This window comes from Hemicordylus capensis, chromosome 4 (assembly GCF_027244095.1).
Source record: "Hemicordylus capensis ecotype Gifberg chromosome 4, rHemCap1.1.pri, whole genome shotgun sequence".
Classification (NCBI taxonomy): domain Eukaryota; kingdom Metazoa; phylum Chordata; class Lepidosauria; order Squamata; family Cordylidae; genus Hemicordylus; species Hemicordylus capensis.
In genome coordinates, this window is record NC_069660.1 from 295,646,962 (window position 1) to 295,664,833 (window position 17,872).

The 17,872-nt window shown below is 41.6% G+C and overlaps 1 protein-coding gene and 1 long non-coding RNA gene across 9 annotated transcripts in view; one reads left to right on the forward strand and one right to left on the reverse strand.

Annotated features, from left to right (window-relative positions):
* CSMD3 (CUB and Sushi multiple domains 3) overlaps positions 1-17,872 on the reverse strand; it is a 1,041,917-nt gene that overhangs the window by 529,884 nt on the left and 494,161 nt on the right. For all 7 annotated transcript variants that reach the window (XR_008306202.1, XM_053246219.1, XM_053246218.1 and 4 more), the window contains one exon: positions 2,345-2,432. Coding sequence is in view for 6 of the 7 variants with exons in the window: in XM_053246219.1 (XP_053102194.1) it covers positions 2,345-2,432 (88 nt within the window). In the remaining variant the exon portion in view is untranslated. The remainder of the gene's footprint in view (positions 1-2,344; positions 2,433-17,872) is intronic.
* LOC128323327 (uncharacterized) overlaps positions 1-17,872 on the forward strand; it is a 78,314-nt gene that overhangs the window by 25,022 nt on the left and 35,420 nt on the right. For both annotated transcript variants that reach the window (XR_008306204.1, XR_008306205.1), the window contains exon 2: positions 8,529-8,624. This is a non-coding gene — a long non-coding RNA (uncharacterized LOC128323327). The remainder of the gene's footprint in view (positions 1-8,528; positions 8,625-17,872) is intronic.

Here is a 17,872-nt window from a genome sequence, read left to right on the forward strand (position 1 = left end):
AAGGTGTGTGACCTTGTTTATAGGTGGTATCTGCTTGTGGGACTCTGCAAAGATAGGGTGAGGTGAAAATAAGTTCTGTTCAGTTGGCTGTAAAGAGCCATTTAAAAATATTATTCTAAATCAGTTTATTCCTAGTAAAATCATGGGCGGCACAAATATCTCCAGTATGATAACCATTACTAATTTCAGGACATTCTATTCTAAGAAAACCCTCTGTCTAATGGCATTAATTAGTATTTATTTACTTTGTGTTAAAAAAAATACAGTTTTTGTTCTTTGTGCCCAGGGACCTTTTTTTTTGTATGGGGCAGTATATAAATGTACTAAATCATCATCATCATCACAAGATTGTTTGTTTATTTTTGCATTGTGTATATTTTATTTGTGAATGATCTAGCAAGCTTTTTCTCATAGTTTCAATACTGTAAAATCCTTATTATAACAACTTTTAAAGTGAAACAAGATGAAGTCTTGAATTACATAGAACTCTCACTCAGAATGCATGTTTTCATGAATAAATCTATGCAGTTCAAACATGTGAATGCTGCTGCTTTGCAAAAAAAATTGATCCAATAACATACATTATGCACTTTATTTCCCAAAAATCCTGCAGTTCCAGATAATATGATAATCTAGAAAGTAGACATGAAAAAGTGGTTCCCATATAGCTCGGGCAGCTTAAAGCTCCCTGAGATCTGACATTATTTAGAATACAAAATTATATGGTATATCTTGTAGGATTGTTGGGAAAGACAAAAAAAAAGTAACGACTAACACACATTGTATGCAATCACCACAGTTTGTGTTTGAGATGTTAAATGCTTCTTGATTTGATCTTTGTTGCAGTAGACATGTATAAAATCCCCCTCCTCAATAATTAAACTTAGAAAAAACTGATATCAGGTTTTTAAAAGTATTCAAATGATGATCGATGTAATGATAAGAATTTTGAAATACTAATTTGGCATTGCAGAAATTAAGCCTGATATCACATGACAAGGGTCTCCATGGCAAAGCTGTGTATAGGAAGCAGCAGCAGTGATATTTGGGCCTTACAGCTGCAAAGCCTTGGATCTGAATTGCCCAAGGCCTCATGTTACGAGGTCCAAACCTTAGCTTATGGACATGCAGGATTGACAGTGAGAGGCAGCAACAAGCTTATAAAAGCCTGATTCTACCTACACCAAGAGTTAGTTGAACCAGGTTGTCAGCACAACCCACCCACCCGTTTGGAAGAAGGAGCACCCTAGACTAAGGATGCACAGCGGTTTGTGCAGTGGTGCAAAATCGAACCAGTTCATGGTTTAGCAAACTGGTTTTTTCCAGATTGGCCCAACCATGATCTGTTTTGGTGGTAAGAGAGCAGCACCGGGTTGGCAGTTGTGAGTGGCACATTTAAAAGTGAATACAACACCAGGCTGACCACACAGATGGTTTCCAGTCATGTGCAGAGGCCATGTGCGTGTCAGCACTGCACACAGGCTGTTGTGGGATTGCTGCCGCTGCAGGAATCTGCATGGAGCAGTGGTCAGGCAGGTAAGGACCTGCTGTACTCATTTTTAAAGGCTGCTTGCTGCAACCCCCAGCACCAACCTTGAACCACCAAACCAGAATGAACCAGTTCACTGAACCACGGACTGAAGTTCATGCACATCCCTAGCCTAGACTGTAACTAGTTGCTCTTTATGAAAACTAGGGTATATCTATCCATCCATCCATCCATCTATCTATCTATAAAAGTTCTGCCAGGTATTGACAGGCACAATTTTGGCCTTCCTTATGGTTGGTAGATAGATAGATAGATAGATAGATAGATAGATAGATAGATAGATAGATGGTTTAGGAATTTTATATTCCACCTTACAACTCCAAAGATGCATTTTACAGACATCTATAAATAACAATACAAAATCCAGTAAAACAGCACTCAAAACACTGCCGACATGATGACTAATGCAAAACAGGCAAGATGTAAGATGTACACGTGCTACAAATGGGTTTGACCAACTCAGCAGTGCAGATTGTGCAGTGGGACAAATTTCTCTGTTCTCACCTTCCCCTCAGATGTGCCCTGAGACACATGAGAATATGTCCCTGAAGGCTGGGCAATCATTAAAACTGCAAAACAGTGTAAGCAGCAATTACAACAAAGAAACCAGATGAAGAACCTAAAAATCCCAGCATCTAATTAGACACTAGAATCCTGGTCGAATGAAAAAGACTTAGCCTGGTGTCTAAAGCAGATCAATCTGGATGCCAGCTGAGTTTCCCTGAGCAGAGCAGTGCCATGCTCTGGTTGTATTGTCAGCCACTGTTTTGGGGGGATCAAAATTACAAATGTTACCTAAAATCTGAGCCTATCCGTTTTCCATTCTCAGGTTCTCCAGGATCTGGACACAAATTGGATGCCTGTTTAATACCTCCTTCATTTACTGCAAAAGGAAACAAAACAAAACAATTAGTTTAAGATAGCTCGAGATTTATAGAAACAGAAAAAACCCACAAAATATGTCTGCTTGTTTTCAATATCTGGAATGTACCTTAAAGATCAAAAGATAATAGACTCTGCAACAGAACATTAATTCCAATTATCTTATAATGATAATTTAACATGTATATCTATTTATAGAACACAACTTGTGATCCATCAATACAAACACAGCCATGATAACTCTTCTAGAAAATAAAATATTTTTGTGTTTGTCATGAAACAGCCCAAATGCATATTTTTCTGTTTGAAAACTGAGAAATCACAGGGCTATAATTACTTTAATATGAATTATAACTCTTTGGGAATCTGGAAATGGATCGCAAACATCATCTCCATTTAAGGCCTGGAATATAATTGCTATTAGAATTTCAGTGGGAGAGTGAATAGATCTGACTGAAAGTATTCCTGAATCAATATTATGCATCCTAAATAAAGTAGACATCAGGATGGTTCTTAATCTACTGCATAAAAGTCCCTTGCAATCAAGAAAAGAGAACCCTGCTCACAACAGAACCTCTTCCATGAGCTCAACTCTCCTTGCTTGAATAGGCGCTTGAATGTATAGAGTAATAAATTAGGATCAACTCCCCGCTCTAGGGCAGAGATTCCCTATTGCAGCAGCAATTCTCTAAGCTCCCTATCTGTTTAGCTCCAGTGTTGCAGCTTCCCTACAGAATGCACTAGTGCCAAACTGCAGGAAGAGTCTGCAGGAAATATTTATTACTTATATTTTTACAACACTCTTCATCCTCAGACAAGTTAAACACAATAATAAGACATTAATGAAAACATGCTAAAAATAAAACACACACAGCTGCAACCTAAGAAGAGAACAGAGGGCAAACTCAGTGACCAAAGCCTGGATAAAATGAACAATCTTCAATCTCCTACAAAAGACTGAGAGCCAAATGGATCTCCACCGAGAGAGAGTTCTAGAGCCTGTGGATGATTACCAAGAAGGCCTTGTCCCATGTGTCTGACTAACTAGTTTCAGCCGGTGTCAGCATATGGAGAAGAGTCCTCCTAGCCGACCTAGTTAGCGAGTAGAATCAGCTGAGAGTACAAGCTTAGTGAATTGCAATAATATATGCAGCCTATATATTTTACTGCTACAGATGAGGTACTTAGCATTACTGGATTTTCTAGAAGAAATAATACAAGGATTCATACATATTACAAAACTACCACTCTGCAAGAAAAACAGAATATTCTCTATTTTTCATAAACACTGGCTGCCATCCTCACAAACAGACAAAGAGGCACTGCATGCAAAGTGCCTCTTCAGCATTTAGTAATTCACAGTCCTACTGCACAGGCAAGGGGATTGGTAATTTTTGCCAATCCCCCCTTCCCCAGGGAACTAATATCCCCTGGAAGTGACATCTATAAATATATCCCTGAGGATTGCACAGTCCTCAAGGACATATTTCCTTATGTTAAAAAGCACTTCTGGGGAAAGAGATCAATGAAAATTGCTTCCCGACCTACACAGTGGGATCCTGGATTACTAACTGCTGCTGAGGCACTTTGCACGCAGCGCCTCCACACCATTAGAAAGGATGTTGACTCCTATAAAAAGGCTGACATCCAGGCTAAGACTGCATTAGTGCAAACATATTACACTTGCTAATTGCGCTAAATTGGGAGCTTGTTTTCCAGGCTACTGTTACACAGATGCACCAGGGTACAGTTGCACAACCTGTGGTGCACCTCCTACTGTGAAATCTCTCTTCCTCAGTTCATATATGTTCCCCTTGAATGATTCAAAGCCATCTGTTATTGTTGTCATCCAAGCACAACACTTGCACATGCAGACTGAGAGCACAGGACATTGAGCAACTCTGAGCATCTGCTCAGTTTCGTGACCTTCTTGCACAGATGTATCATCTTGGTTTGTTGCACTAGTACAGCATCAGTCTGGCTCTCAGTCAAGGCTTTCATTCTTTATGATGAATGCCTATGTGGAAGATTCCCCTCCTACTCACCCCTGCAATGCAAATGACAGGGACAGTTTTCGCTCCTTCATGTATAAAACAAATTGTGGTTATAATGGAGAATATCCCAGTCCTCAATAGATTTTCTTGGAATTGCCATTGATTATTACATTCAGTTTAAATTAAAGGTTTTAGAAATGCAACCTTAGCCCACAGCCCCATTAATTTCAGTGCTAAAGTGTGTGGGAGGGGGCAATAGGATGTTGTCATCAATGCAGCAGATGCAGTTCTCTTTCCAGTGCTACACTGCCCCCTCATATTGCCAGCAGTGCAGAGTAATGGAAGGAAATGCTGTGGATGCATGTCATATTTATTTGGCATGCATGTCAAATGCCTGTCATATTTATTTGTCTGACTTTCTGTCTGTTTCTTTATCAAATTTGTATGCCACCCCAAACTTCCATCTCTGGGTTGCTCACAACAAAGTATCAGTGTGGGGATGGTGCATCCAACCTCTAAAATTGCTCTTAGATACTCTTTAAAATACACGTAATAAACAGAAAAGTATCTCTCCCGGTCAAATACTCTAAGGCTTGATGTGGGAACCCCAGAGCTGAGGCTGAGAGCTAGTCTAGGGAATTACTGCAGACTTTGTGTTCAGGCCTCTGAACTGCTTTCAGAATCACAAGATAGGAATGTACAACACCAGCTGCTGGTGTTGGCAGACAGTGCCTTTGCACTAGCAATACTTGCTGAACCAGAAATGATATCTCATTTCAGTCACCCCAAATCACAGGGTGATTCAGAGGCTTTTCAGGGAAGAAGGACAGAAATTTGGAAACACCATTTCCCCCAGAATGCTCCTTGGATGACGCTTGGATAACAGGATCATAGAGGGTGAGGGTGGCCAGCAAACAGAATCTGCTGGGAAGAGCACCAAACCATAATAAGATAAGCCAGGGGCCCACTGGCCCCCAACTCCCTCCACAATTTCAAGCCAAAAGTCCACATCTGAAAACTTCTGGCTCAGTGCTAAGAGTTTGCTGGGTCAACAGAGTAGTATGTTATCCAACAACGTGAGTGTTTGTTTATTAGACAGATTTACAGAATAAACTGCCTTTCTGCATAAGTGACCTTGATAGCAACAGGGATGCTACATACACAACATCCACAATAGGAAGAGAAAGCTACCATCGTATCAGCTTGATTCCTCCATGTTGCCATGGTTTGCTGGCAGGGGCTGGAGAGGGCAGGAAGATTACGATAGAATACCTCAAGGTTTGCTCATGAGAATGTATTACTAGATCGATCACAATTGAAGCATGTAGATTATCAGAAGAGCTGTGAAACTGGAACCATGTCAGGAAAATGCAAAGTGGAATCCACTTACCTTTCTTGTGGTAACTCAAGGTCTTTGCCCAAGGATTTCATGCAAAGGGTTCACAATGTCACCTGTTCTTTCCTGTGACTATGTTATGGAGGAATTAGGGCTTGTTTAATTTAATAGCAGCAGCTAAGTAGTATGTGCATTTGCTGCATCACATCAGTCATCTTTATATGAAAATTTATTCTGGTAGGTTTTTATGTATCCCAAGCTCAGTGTAAGATAAATAATAATAATTAAAGCATTGGACATAGCATTCATAAGTCCACATCTCTCATAGCCAAATCTCAATTTTTATTCACTGGTTAAGCATGATAATTGCAATTCACAAATTGCAAATGTTTGCTTGCTAATATTTATCATTAAAATTGGAAGACGTTGGACATGATCCTTGATCCTCCTATTGTTGGTGTTGTGGACCTTCAAGGAAGTCCATTCCCTGATTTGATCACCATTGCTCCAGCACCTGCTCTGCTTTTCTCTTTAATTCTTTTGAATCTTACAGTTTATCTGCAGTTTCTGCAGTTCTAAAAAACTGAATGTCCCCATATAAACAAGCATGAGAGACACCAGGACTGCACAACTTGCGATGACACACCAAACCAAACACAGCACACTAGTCATGGGTTTGGCCCTGCCATGACAATGCAGTTCCACAAAATCAGTAGAAATTACCCATTTAAAGGAGGACAGTTTGCAAAGGATAAAATTAACTTCTGGTAACCTGGTAGTTACGATACAGCTAGCATAATGTCTGTCATCAAGTCACCACATACATTGCTAGCTGTTCAGAGCTGTGAACTTACCACTACTCTTTATATGAGTATTGAACTATTTTAAATGTATATTATGCAATTTTATTGTGCCCTTCTTCCAAAGAGTTTACGGAAGTATACATGGTCATCCAATGACCATTTTATTATCACAGCAACATAATGAGGTATACTGGCTCAGAGTTAATGACAGGTCCAGTGGCTTCTAGGGATGTGCATGGAACTGGCTGCCCCGGTTCGGTTCGAGTCTGGACCGGACTCGAACCCAACTTGGCCAGTTTGGTCCAGAACTCCCTCAACCCCCCCCCCCGGGTTGGTTTGGTCTGGGGGGGGTTTCGCGGAACTTTTTTCATTAAAAAACTACCTTTACTCCCCTCCAGGGAGTTGCTAGAGGTGGAGGGGGGTCCACAGAGGTCGCCCCTCCCCCCACTAACCTCCAATATGTCCCCCTCCGGCCGGTTCGGCTAGCTCTTTGCCCGTTCTTTTGCTCTTTGGCTGGTTTTCGGCCTTTTCCCGGCTGCCCAGCAGCCAATTTGGAGGCCACACATCTACACACTGTGCCTTGTCATGGCCCGGGCCATGTAGAGGCGCAGTGCATAGGCGCGGCCTCCAAAATGGCTACTGGGAAAAGGCCAAAAGTCAGCCAAAGAGCGCCTGAACGGGTGAAGAGTGAGCCAAACCGGCCAGAGGGGGGCATATTGAAGGTCAAGAGGGGAGGAACCTCTGTGGACCCCTCCACCACCAGCAGCAACCCTCCAGAGGGGAGTAAAGGTAATGGTTTTTTTACAAGAAAAGGTCCACGAACGCCCCAAACATTTGGGGGTGTTCAGTCTGGGGTTGGATCGAAAAGGGGGTGGTTCAGTTCGACGCCGAGCCAGCAAACCAAACAAGCTTGATGTTGAATTGGTTTGATTTCAAGCCAGTTTGCACACTCCTAGTGAGTGCACAATTGAACAGGGATTTTAATCTGGGTCTCCCTCAGTCCCAGTCTGGCACTGTAACCAATTCTATACCCTAGCTTTCTAATGAATGCTTAGGTTACAACAGGAGGAAACACTTGGGAATGAAAATGGTATTATTAATTATTATTTTATTACTAGTGCAAATTATTAGTCTAAATCCAATTTTAGACTTCTTACTTCTGAGTATACTGTAGTTTCAAAACAATGGCTGACATGTTGCACATGTTCACAGGAGTGAAGGAAGCGTAGAGCACCATCTCTGCAAGCAGCCAGGAAATGAACTATGCCTAAGGCTTGCTGGGAAGGTGGAGGGGGAAGCTATTTTTGCTTCCCTTCCCTCCCTGCTAAAGCTTGTATGGCTCTCATGGACATGAAAAACAGCTTTTGCAGGGAATGGAGAGAAGCAAAAATCACTTCCCCTACTGCCCGCCCAGCACTGAATTGTGAGGCAAGCCTCACACACAGTTCATTGCCCAGCTGCTTGTGAGGATAGAGCTCTTGTTCTGCCCTCGTAATCCTGCACAACATGGCAGCCAATTTCTTTATCCCCCAGTTGGCACAATCAAAGGATTTCAACTTTTCTGGTTGCCATTTCTACTTTCCTAATACTTTGTTGTACATCAGTGAAGTTGGTGGTTTTTGTTTTGCAGTAGGTGAGGTAAGAATACAGAGTATCATTCTGATAGAAGAAACAACTATTCAGATTCAAATTGCTTCACAGGATCTAGTTTTCTTTTAAAGCAGAAAGTTTAATGCTTCAAGAGAGTTTCAGCAGATTCTGAGGAAGTGCCAGAGGGATATGTTTATCACCATGTCTCTTTAAAATGACCAATAAATTCTGTATCCAGATGATTACCTGTCAGAAAACTGTTTTCTCCAGTACAATGAATAAGAATATTTTCCACAAAAAATGAATTGTACAATAAAGTTGCTGTTATTGTACAGTGAGGATCAGCTGACTGATCATATCTATAACTTCTGCAGATGTCATGCAAGTGATGGAGAAGAAAATCAAGTCATCTTTGCAGTTTGTAGTTGACAAAGTCCACAATTACCAACACACCACAGAGCAAAGACCAGGTAATGGTATAATAAACCTTCACAGCTGGCACTGCTTTTCAATTAATGTGAATAAATAGTAATTGAAAATAACCCCTGCTAACTCAGCAAAGAGGCACCTTTCAAAGTGGTGAATCTCTTATATTTAGTAGGGATGTGCAAAAAATTTCGGGCACAGAACGATCTGTGCCCGAAACGAACAATTTCAGGTGATTCGGGGCCGAACCGAATAACCCCCGATGTCCCCCAAATTTTTTCGGGCACGAGCCGAATCACCCGAATTTCGGGCACAAAAAATTCGGGTGATTCGGTTCATGGTTGATTTTTGGCGATTTTTTAAAGTTTTAGTGACTTTGGGGCAGTTCGGGGGCATAGCATGGGATCTGGGCAAAAGGAGTGGGGTAGGGTGGTAGTGCTTAATGGGTGCAGGCTACCACCCCAATTTCAGAGGGATTGGGCAAAGGGCTGATTTTTGGTAAATTTCTGAAATTTTCATGTCTTTGGGGCAGATTGGGGCATATTGGGGCAGAAAGTGGGGCCTGGGGCAGAATAGTGGGGAGGTAGTTCCTAATGGGTGGAGGCTACCACCCCAATTTCAGGGGGATTGGGCAGAGGGCTGATTTTTTGAGAATTTTTGAAGTTTGGGTGTCTTTGGGGCAGATTGGGGGCAGAAAGTGGATCTGCCCCAAAGGAGTGGGGTGGGCTGCTAGATAGTGTCTAATGGGTGGAGGCTATGATAACAGTTTTTTCTGAGGTGTGAATTCTCATTCTATCATAGCAAATGAGATTTTTTTCAATTAAACAACTCTCATGACCCACTTTCACTTTTTCACACTTTCCTTTACTATGAATAATATGAGGAAGTAATCAATTTAGCACACTTCACCTTATGAAGACAAACCTCATAAAAATAAATTCACCAAAATTCCCCCCTCTGCCTAATCACTCTTAAATTGGGGATGGGTGGTAGCCTCCAGCCATTAGGCACTATCTACCAGCCCACCCCACTCCTTTGGGGCAGATCCACTTTCTGCCCCCAATCTGCCCCAAAGACACCCAAACTTCAAAAATTCTCAAAAAATCAGCCCTCTGCCCAATCCCCCTGAAATTGGGGTGGTAGCCTCCACCCATTAGGCACTACCACCCCACCCCACTCTTTTGGGGCAGATCCACTTTCTGCCCCCAAACTGCCCCAAAGTCACCAAAACTTCAAAAATTCTCAAAAAATCACCCCTTTGTCCAAACCCCCTGAAATTGGGGTGGTAGCCTCCACCCATTAGGCACTACCACCCCACCCCACTATTCTGCCCCAGGCCCCACTTTCTGCCCCAATATGCCCCAATCTGCCCCAAAGACATGAAAATTTCAGAAATTTACCAAAAATCAGCCCTTTGCCCAATCCCCCTGAAATTGGGGTGGTAGCCTGCACCCATTAGGCACTACCACCCCACCCCACTCCTTTTGCCCACATCCCATGCTATGCCCCCGAACTGCCCCAAAGTCACTAAAACTTTAAAAATTCACAAAAAAATCAGGACTTTGCCCAATCCCCCTGAAATTGGGGTGGTAGACTCTACCCATTGGGCACTACCACCCCACCCCAAAATTTTGCCCCTGGTCCCCTTTTTACCCCCCGAATCGATTTGGATTCGGATTCAGATTAAATCCGAATCCGAACCGAATCAAGGGTGATTCGGGTGACCCAGATTCGGGCACAAAACAGAACGGGGGTGATTCGGCTCGGGTCCGAGCCGAATCACCCAAAAATCCGAATTGCACACCCCTAATATTTAGCAGGTGGAAGCAACTGGCCCTATCCAACTCCAGCACAACACCCATTGGGTACTACCACCCACCACAACCCGCTCTGGGCCACCCTGGTGCATCACCCCCACCAGAAGTTATAACTAAGGCTGATGAAATCCCCATTATTCCCTATAGGGAAAACCTTAAAGACGTGAAATTCAAAAACCTTTTAAAAATCACCCCTTTGCCCAATTTCTTTGAAATATGAGTGATAGCTTCCTTGCTCCCATTGGGCACTACCACCCACCACAACCCACTCTGGGTCACCCTGGTGCCCATGTGAGGCTATAAGGCTGCTGAAATCCCCATTATTCCCTATAGGGAAAAGTTTTAAGAACTACCAACTTCAAAAATTCTTTATAAACCACCCCTTTGCCAAATTTCTTTGAAATTTGGGTAATAGTTTCCACCCATTGGGCACTACCACCCACCCCACTCTTTTGCCCCCAGAACCCTTTTTTTGCCCTGAATCGATTCAGATTCAGTAAATATGGGTACAAATCAAATCTGGGGTGATGGGCGGGGCAGATTTGGACGCAAAACAAATTGGGGGTGATTCAATTTGTGTAAAAATCAAATTGAAAAGAATGATTTGTGCACATCCCTAAGTAGTAAAAAAAAAAAAAAACTCCTTGTCTTCTAAGCCTAGGTGTAATACTGATCAATATTACCCATCACGCAGACAAAGTAAGAGGGTATCAGACAAAGTTTGGTCTCTTGAGATATCTCAGTCCTAAAATGTAACCAAAGCCTTGAAGACTTCAGGAATAGGAGAACGTGGGCTTGTTGCAATGAAGGTTGTTTCTTGCTCTGTTGCACACCTTTGAGGCAAAACACACATTCAGCAGCTTCATGGGATTTGTTAGTTACTGAATGCTAGACTGTACCGCTTCAAATTGCAGCATGATAAATAGTTTGAGTGTTCCCTTATGTAAGAACTTTCCTATCTGAATAATAAACATTTGAAAGTTAAGGGGAAGATTAGATTAGGTTAGAACCTTGTCACCCTGTTAGTTTTGTATGTGCAGGGAAACTCTGAAGAAGTTCTGTCCAGAGACATACTGTATATATCACAGAATCTCTGTGTTAATTCAGAATGGGAATAGCACTCAAAAGAAACACGATTCCCTCCCTATACTCTCCCTCCCTTCTTAATGTGCATAATATCCCCATTATCTATGGTCATAACATATACAGTATGCTAAGGAGGGTTCCTTTATCTTATATAGAGTTTAATTTCATGAACTTGTTTCTGATGAATAGTTCATACTTCATATATACTGCAAAGTAATCATTTTGGGACTTTTTCAACCACTTTGACTTTTAACTATGAATGCATCCATCCTCTAATCTTGTTATTGTTAAATTCTTATTGCGTTAAATTCTTATGCATCGTGACTTCATCTGAAGCGAGTGGACATGAAATTACAGTCTTATCTATATATATAATTCTCCTGGGTGTGCCTTGGAATGTGCGTCCCAGTGTCCAGCTGATTCGCTAGGCAGCAGACGGGCCTGATTGGCAGAGGCACACCCAGGAGGATTGGTTGCCATGGCAGTGGCAGGCCTGGCCACAAAGGCCAGAGGCAGCGGTGGGCCCAGCCCAGCCAAGGAGGCAAGGCCCGGGGGGGGGAAGTGGGGGGCAGAAGTGGCAGTGGGGAGAGGTGGCTGGACCTAGAGGTGGAGACTGGGGCATAAGGTAGGGGGTAAGAGGTAACCGCCAGCCCCAATGTGCGCACAGATGCTCTGTGCGGAGTCGGCTAGTTATATCATATTACATCAGTAATTGCGGTTTTCATTTCACAACATCTAAATTACTGAATGTTGACATGTAATTTCTTTTTTAATCAGTTGGACAGATATAGTTTAAAAGAATTTTCTCCTGACATAAAGAGCATGTGGGGTTCATTCTGAACCTATTTATCAATATATTGGTGCATATATCCAAATCAAAAGTAGGATCAAATAAACAGTGTCTGATGTCAGACTAATGCTGCAAAAGCCAAGTGATGTTTCATGTGTGCAATGGAAAAGGAGCAATTTTAAGTGATTCCTCCTTCTTTCTTCAGCCATCTTGCCACCTAAAAACATGTCTCTGAAGGCTAGAAATTTTGACCATCAGTGACACATTTGCAGGTGGCACAGTGGGCTGGGGGAAAGGGAGCATCAGTAAAAATTGTCCCTCCTCCACTGCATGTGCGAAAATTATTTGCACTGCAACATTAGTTTAGATGCCAGCCAAGAATACCATACAGTACCTGACATCCTAACAAAGCCCTGGTGCTCATAAGAAATGCCGGCCCTGTGGACAGGAATAACTCAGCACTAGCATGCACTCAGGGGAGATGGAATTTCAATGACCTCCATTGCCTCAGAAGACCCTCTATGTCACCTGAAAATATGTCCCCGAGGACTCTGTGGCCTTCATGGACATCTTTCCTAGTGACACAAAGGACTTCCAGGGGAAGGAGAGGTGGCCAGTTTTGTTCTCCCCGAGTGCATGCTGGTGCTGAGTTAATTGACCCCAACCACAGCACCAGGACCTCTTATGGAGCACCAGTGCTTTGCTAGGATGCTGTTCATCAATTCACAATTTTGCAGTTTTATATGACAAAAGGTAATTAATATTTATTAATTCAACCAATCTTTATTATTGTGGTCAACAACCAGAAAAGCACAGTAAATGTTTCTAAAGATTAACAAAACAAAATAAGGCAATTAGATAAAAAGATAATAACCACTAACCTAAGACAAATTAAGCAACTCTTCATGAATTTTACAAACTATAAAACAAAATTTTGCAATATTTAAATAAATAAGACCATTCTAGTCAGACCAAAAATACTGAGGGTAAAATGAATCTGAGTGGCTTGAAAATTTTACTACAATGTGAATTTAACTAAAAATAACATGAGAATGAATAATCTTGTTAAAAGGACAGTATAGAAGGACATGAGCCATTAATTCAATGGCACTTTCACCACAAGGGCAGAATCGGGCTACATATTATTATTATTGTTGTTGTTATTATTATTAATTCGATTTCTATACCGCGCTTCAAAAAATGGCTCAGGGCGGTTTACGCAGAGAAATAACAAATAAGATTGAACCCTGTTCCCAATAAGATGGCAACCACAGTCTAAAAAGAAACATAAGATATAAACCAGCAACAGTCACTGGAGGTACTGTGCTGGGAGTGGATAGGGCCAATTACTCTCCCCCTGCTAAATAAAGATAATCACCACATTAAAATGTGCCTCTTTGCCAAGTACATAAGGGATATCCTTAAATTTTCCTTCTAAAATGGCCATGGGAATCACATTAAAATGCACTTGAGTCAAAGCTTTTCTAAATTTTGACACCTTTATTTATTTAAATATCTTAGTTGCTTCACAAATACATCTCTTGGAAGGCAAGATTGGTCTAATTGCCCTTCCATATCCGTTACCTGTTGTTTAAGTGCTAACTTGGCCTGCTCCAAACCCATCATCAACAAGGGCTTCCTGTGAGAAGCTGTAATAATAGAGTTTCTGTTGGAGAGATCTTTTCCACTTTGAATTAAAGTTATCAGCCAGCATCAGGGGGACTAGTCCAACTGGGGAAAAGAACAGCCTTAACCAAGGAGCGAAGATGATTAACCACCCCATCTCCACCCTTGGTCACACCAGCTTCCTGGCATATTTATTAATTAAACAAATAAAGGGGTGTTGCTGAAAATCACCCCTTGCATGGTGTGTATACAAAATGTTCTTCCATGCACCATTAGTCTGGATGTCAGCCATGAATTTATAAATGATGAAAAACGTAGTTGCACTTTTTGTATTTTAGAAAATAAAGAAGAGAACTTTAAACTAAAAAAACTATTAACAATATTATTTTAAAAAATGTATCTATAAACTAATACAAGACAGTGTATAAAAATGTGTGAGTTTGGATGCAGGCAATCCATTCGTGTTCAACATGAAGGTCATGTGTGGATTGGGGCATATCATCTTTTCTCATAACCTACTTCAGTAAGTGAAAAAGTTGATACCATTATCACCACTACCATGAGCTCCACGGAAGCCGTGTGGCTGGCTAGAAATGTGACAAATCAGTAACTATATACATGCTACATGTAGAACATTATAAAAATAAACTGGATAATCTGCAGCTATCATAGCACTGTTACTTTGACTGCAGTTCACCAAAACATGTATGCTTTTTACTATCTAGCAAAGCATATTCACCTATTCAGAAGAACAAGGATGGAATCTGAGTGCCAAATGTCCCAATGCATATATAGAATGCCATTGTCATAAACCTTAGGGGCTGTTTTCACCCTATTTTTCATCTATTTTTGTGACATGAAAAATAATTGCTTGCTCCAATCCAGGTAAGGAGAACCATGTGTGAAATTAAGCTTCTGCGCATATATCACTTTGTGTGCCTGGAGTCAAAATCATGAATTGGATGCACACCTAACAGTCCATTGGAATGAATGGCCAAGCACTGGTATTTTGTTTGAATATCAATTTTGGTAGAAAGGTGGCATACATATTTTAAATAAATGCATAGTCACACTAAATTGTTTTCAGTGGAATATTCTATACAGCTGGTCACACATACATACTGTAAAAAATATGCAATAAGATTTGGATTGGATAATCTGTATCTTTGAACAAATGTATTTTCTAGGGTACAGCTGAAATTTTGCACCAAAATTGCAATATTTCAATTTATGGATTTCAATAGGTATCTCTTTTTGCTTTTAATACTCAATGCTAGTTTTACAGTTTGAAATTTTTAATCATCTTGATGAAATTGAAAGGAAAATGTCATCAATTTTCCACTGGATTTACACACCACGGCTTTGTTCATATTTATTTATTCACCATGGTTTTGTTTTTTTCTAAATCCTAGCAATGCACCATATCCATAACTGAAGATGGTGGGGAAAATAATTAGAATCAGAAACTGATTTTTCCAGTCATTTAAATTGTGTGAATTTGAGAATTTTCCATGCTAGCATTTTATAATGTGTGTATTAAGTCAAAGGTGTATTTTCCATGTTGGGTATACACATTAATATGTTGTACACATTGATACTGCAGCCTGCCTGTCCATGAGACTGTGGTGAAAATACACTTGTGCCTAGCATATATGCATTCAAATATGCACCAATTCCAGGATGCTGGACTAGACAGGCCTTGGGCCTGACCCAAGGTTATTTTTCTGGATGCATACTTCTGGATCATTTATGAACAAGTTAAAGAGCACCAGTCCCAGTACAGATCCCTGGGGGACCCCACTTCTTACTTCCCTCCATTTAGAGAGCTGTAAATTTCTTCCTACCCTCTGTTTCCTGTCCTTCAACCAGTTACCAATCCACACATGAACCTGTCCACTTATGCCATGACTGCTAGGTTATCTCAAGTGTCTTTGTTTGACACTTTGTTGAGAGCTTTTTGAAAGTCCAGGTATACTATGTAAACTGGATCAAGGCAGATGCAAAGAACTCATTTAGCTTCTCTGCATTCTCCATATCCTTCTTAATAATCCCTTTACTCCCTCATTGTCTAATGGTCCAACTGCCTCCCTGGCAGGTTTCCTGCATCTGATGTATTTAAATATGTTTTTTGTTATTCCCCTTGATGTTTTTAGCTAAATGTTCCTCAAACTGTCTTTTCGCCTCCCTTACTGTCTCCTTGCATTGCTTTTGCCAAATTTTGTATGCCTTTCTGCTCTTTTCATTTTGCCAGGCCTTTCCAATTTCTGAAGGAAGTCTTCTTCCCCTTGACTTTATGTGTTAGCCAGGATGGATATACATTTTAATTGTGCTTCTATTATTGTGGTTTTAAATAAACTCCATGCATTCTGGAACAGTGTTCCCTCCAACAGGGATTCCCAAAAGTTGTTGACTACAATTCCCAGCATCCCCAGCAGCAATAGCCTTTACTTGGGGGTTCTGGGAATTGTAGTCAACAGCATCTGGGAATCCCTGTTAGAGGGAACACTGTTCTGGATCAAAGTGGCTTTCCTGAGTTTCCCTTTCAGTTTTCTTTTCACTGAAATCCACATTTTAGAGAAGTTTCCTCTTCTGAAATTCAAAATGTCTGCGTTAGACTTCCTTGGTGATTCTCTCCTTGCATGTACACTGAATTTCATCACACTATGGTCATTATTCCCCAAAAGATTCCATGACACTGACATCTTGCACCAAGCACTGGGCTCCACTCAGTATTAAGTCCAAAGTCGCCTTCTCTCTGGTTGGTTCCATGACCAACTGCTCGAAGGCACAGACATTCAGAATGTCTAGAAATGTGCCCTTTTTGTCATTACCTGACTGTTAATTTACCCAGTCTACTTGTGGGTAATTGAAGTCACCCGTTATTCCAGCTCTGTCTCGCTTTGATGCCTCACTGATTTCCTTCTGCAACTCTCAGTCACTGTCAGTGTTTTGATCAAGAGGACAATAGCAAATCCCTAGTAGCACATTTCCTTTCAGGCCTTTTATTGTTACCCACAGTTTCTGTGGAGGACTCCCGTCTTCCTAGATTTTCTAGCTTGTGAGATTCTATCCCTTTTTTAATATACAGTGCTACTTCACACCCAATTCGCCCCTCCCTGTCCTTTCTATAGAGTTTCTATCCTTGTCCCACTGGTTCTTACTGTTCCACCATGTTTCCGTTATGCCCACTATATCTATGTTTTCATTAGCAACCAAGCACTCCATCTTGGCTCAGAGGCTTCTGGTATTGGCATATAAGCACCCATATGCTGAATCTCATACCTGGTGTGCACTATCTTTCTTTTGGCCATTTGATCTCTTTGACTAGCTAGCACATCATTCTATCTGTTTTTTATCTGGTTCTGCTCTGTCCCCTTCTGGTTTATCTGAAGCATTTACACCCTCGCACGTTAAGGGATGGCATTTGCCAAACTGGATACTGCCCAGCTTCTTTCAGCAACACCCCCCCCCGGTAGCGGATCAGCAACCTTATTTTATTTTAAGCACCAGCAGCCTGGTTCCATATTGGTTCAAGTGGAGCCTGTCCATTTTGTACAGGCTCGTCTTGTCCCAAAATGTATCCCAGTGCCTAACAATCCAAACTCCTCCTCTCTGCACCACCGTCTCATCCATGCATTGAGACCCCTCAGCTCTGCCTGTCTCACTGGCCCTGCATGTAGAATAGGTAGCATTTCTGAGAATGCTACCTTGGGGGTCCTGGATTTCAATACACTACCTAGCAGCCTAAATTTGGCTTCTAGGACCTCTCGAATGCATTTCCCAATATTGTTGGTGCCAACAGGCACCATGACAGCTGACTCCTCTCCAGTACTGCCTAAAAGCCTATCTAGATGCTATGTGATGTCTGCAACCTTTGCACCAGACAGGCAAGTCACCATGCGGTCTACACATGGGTCACACAGATCATAATGATCAACCCGCTCTCTACTAGAAGGCCCCCACCCCCTGAAGG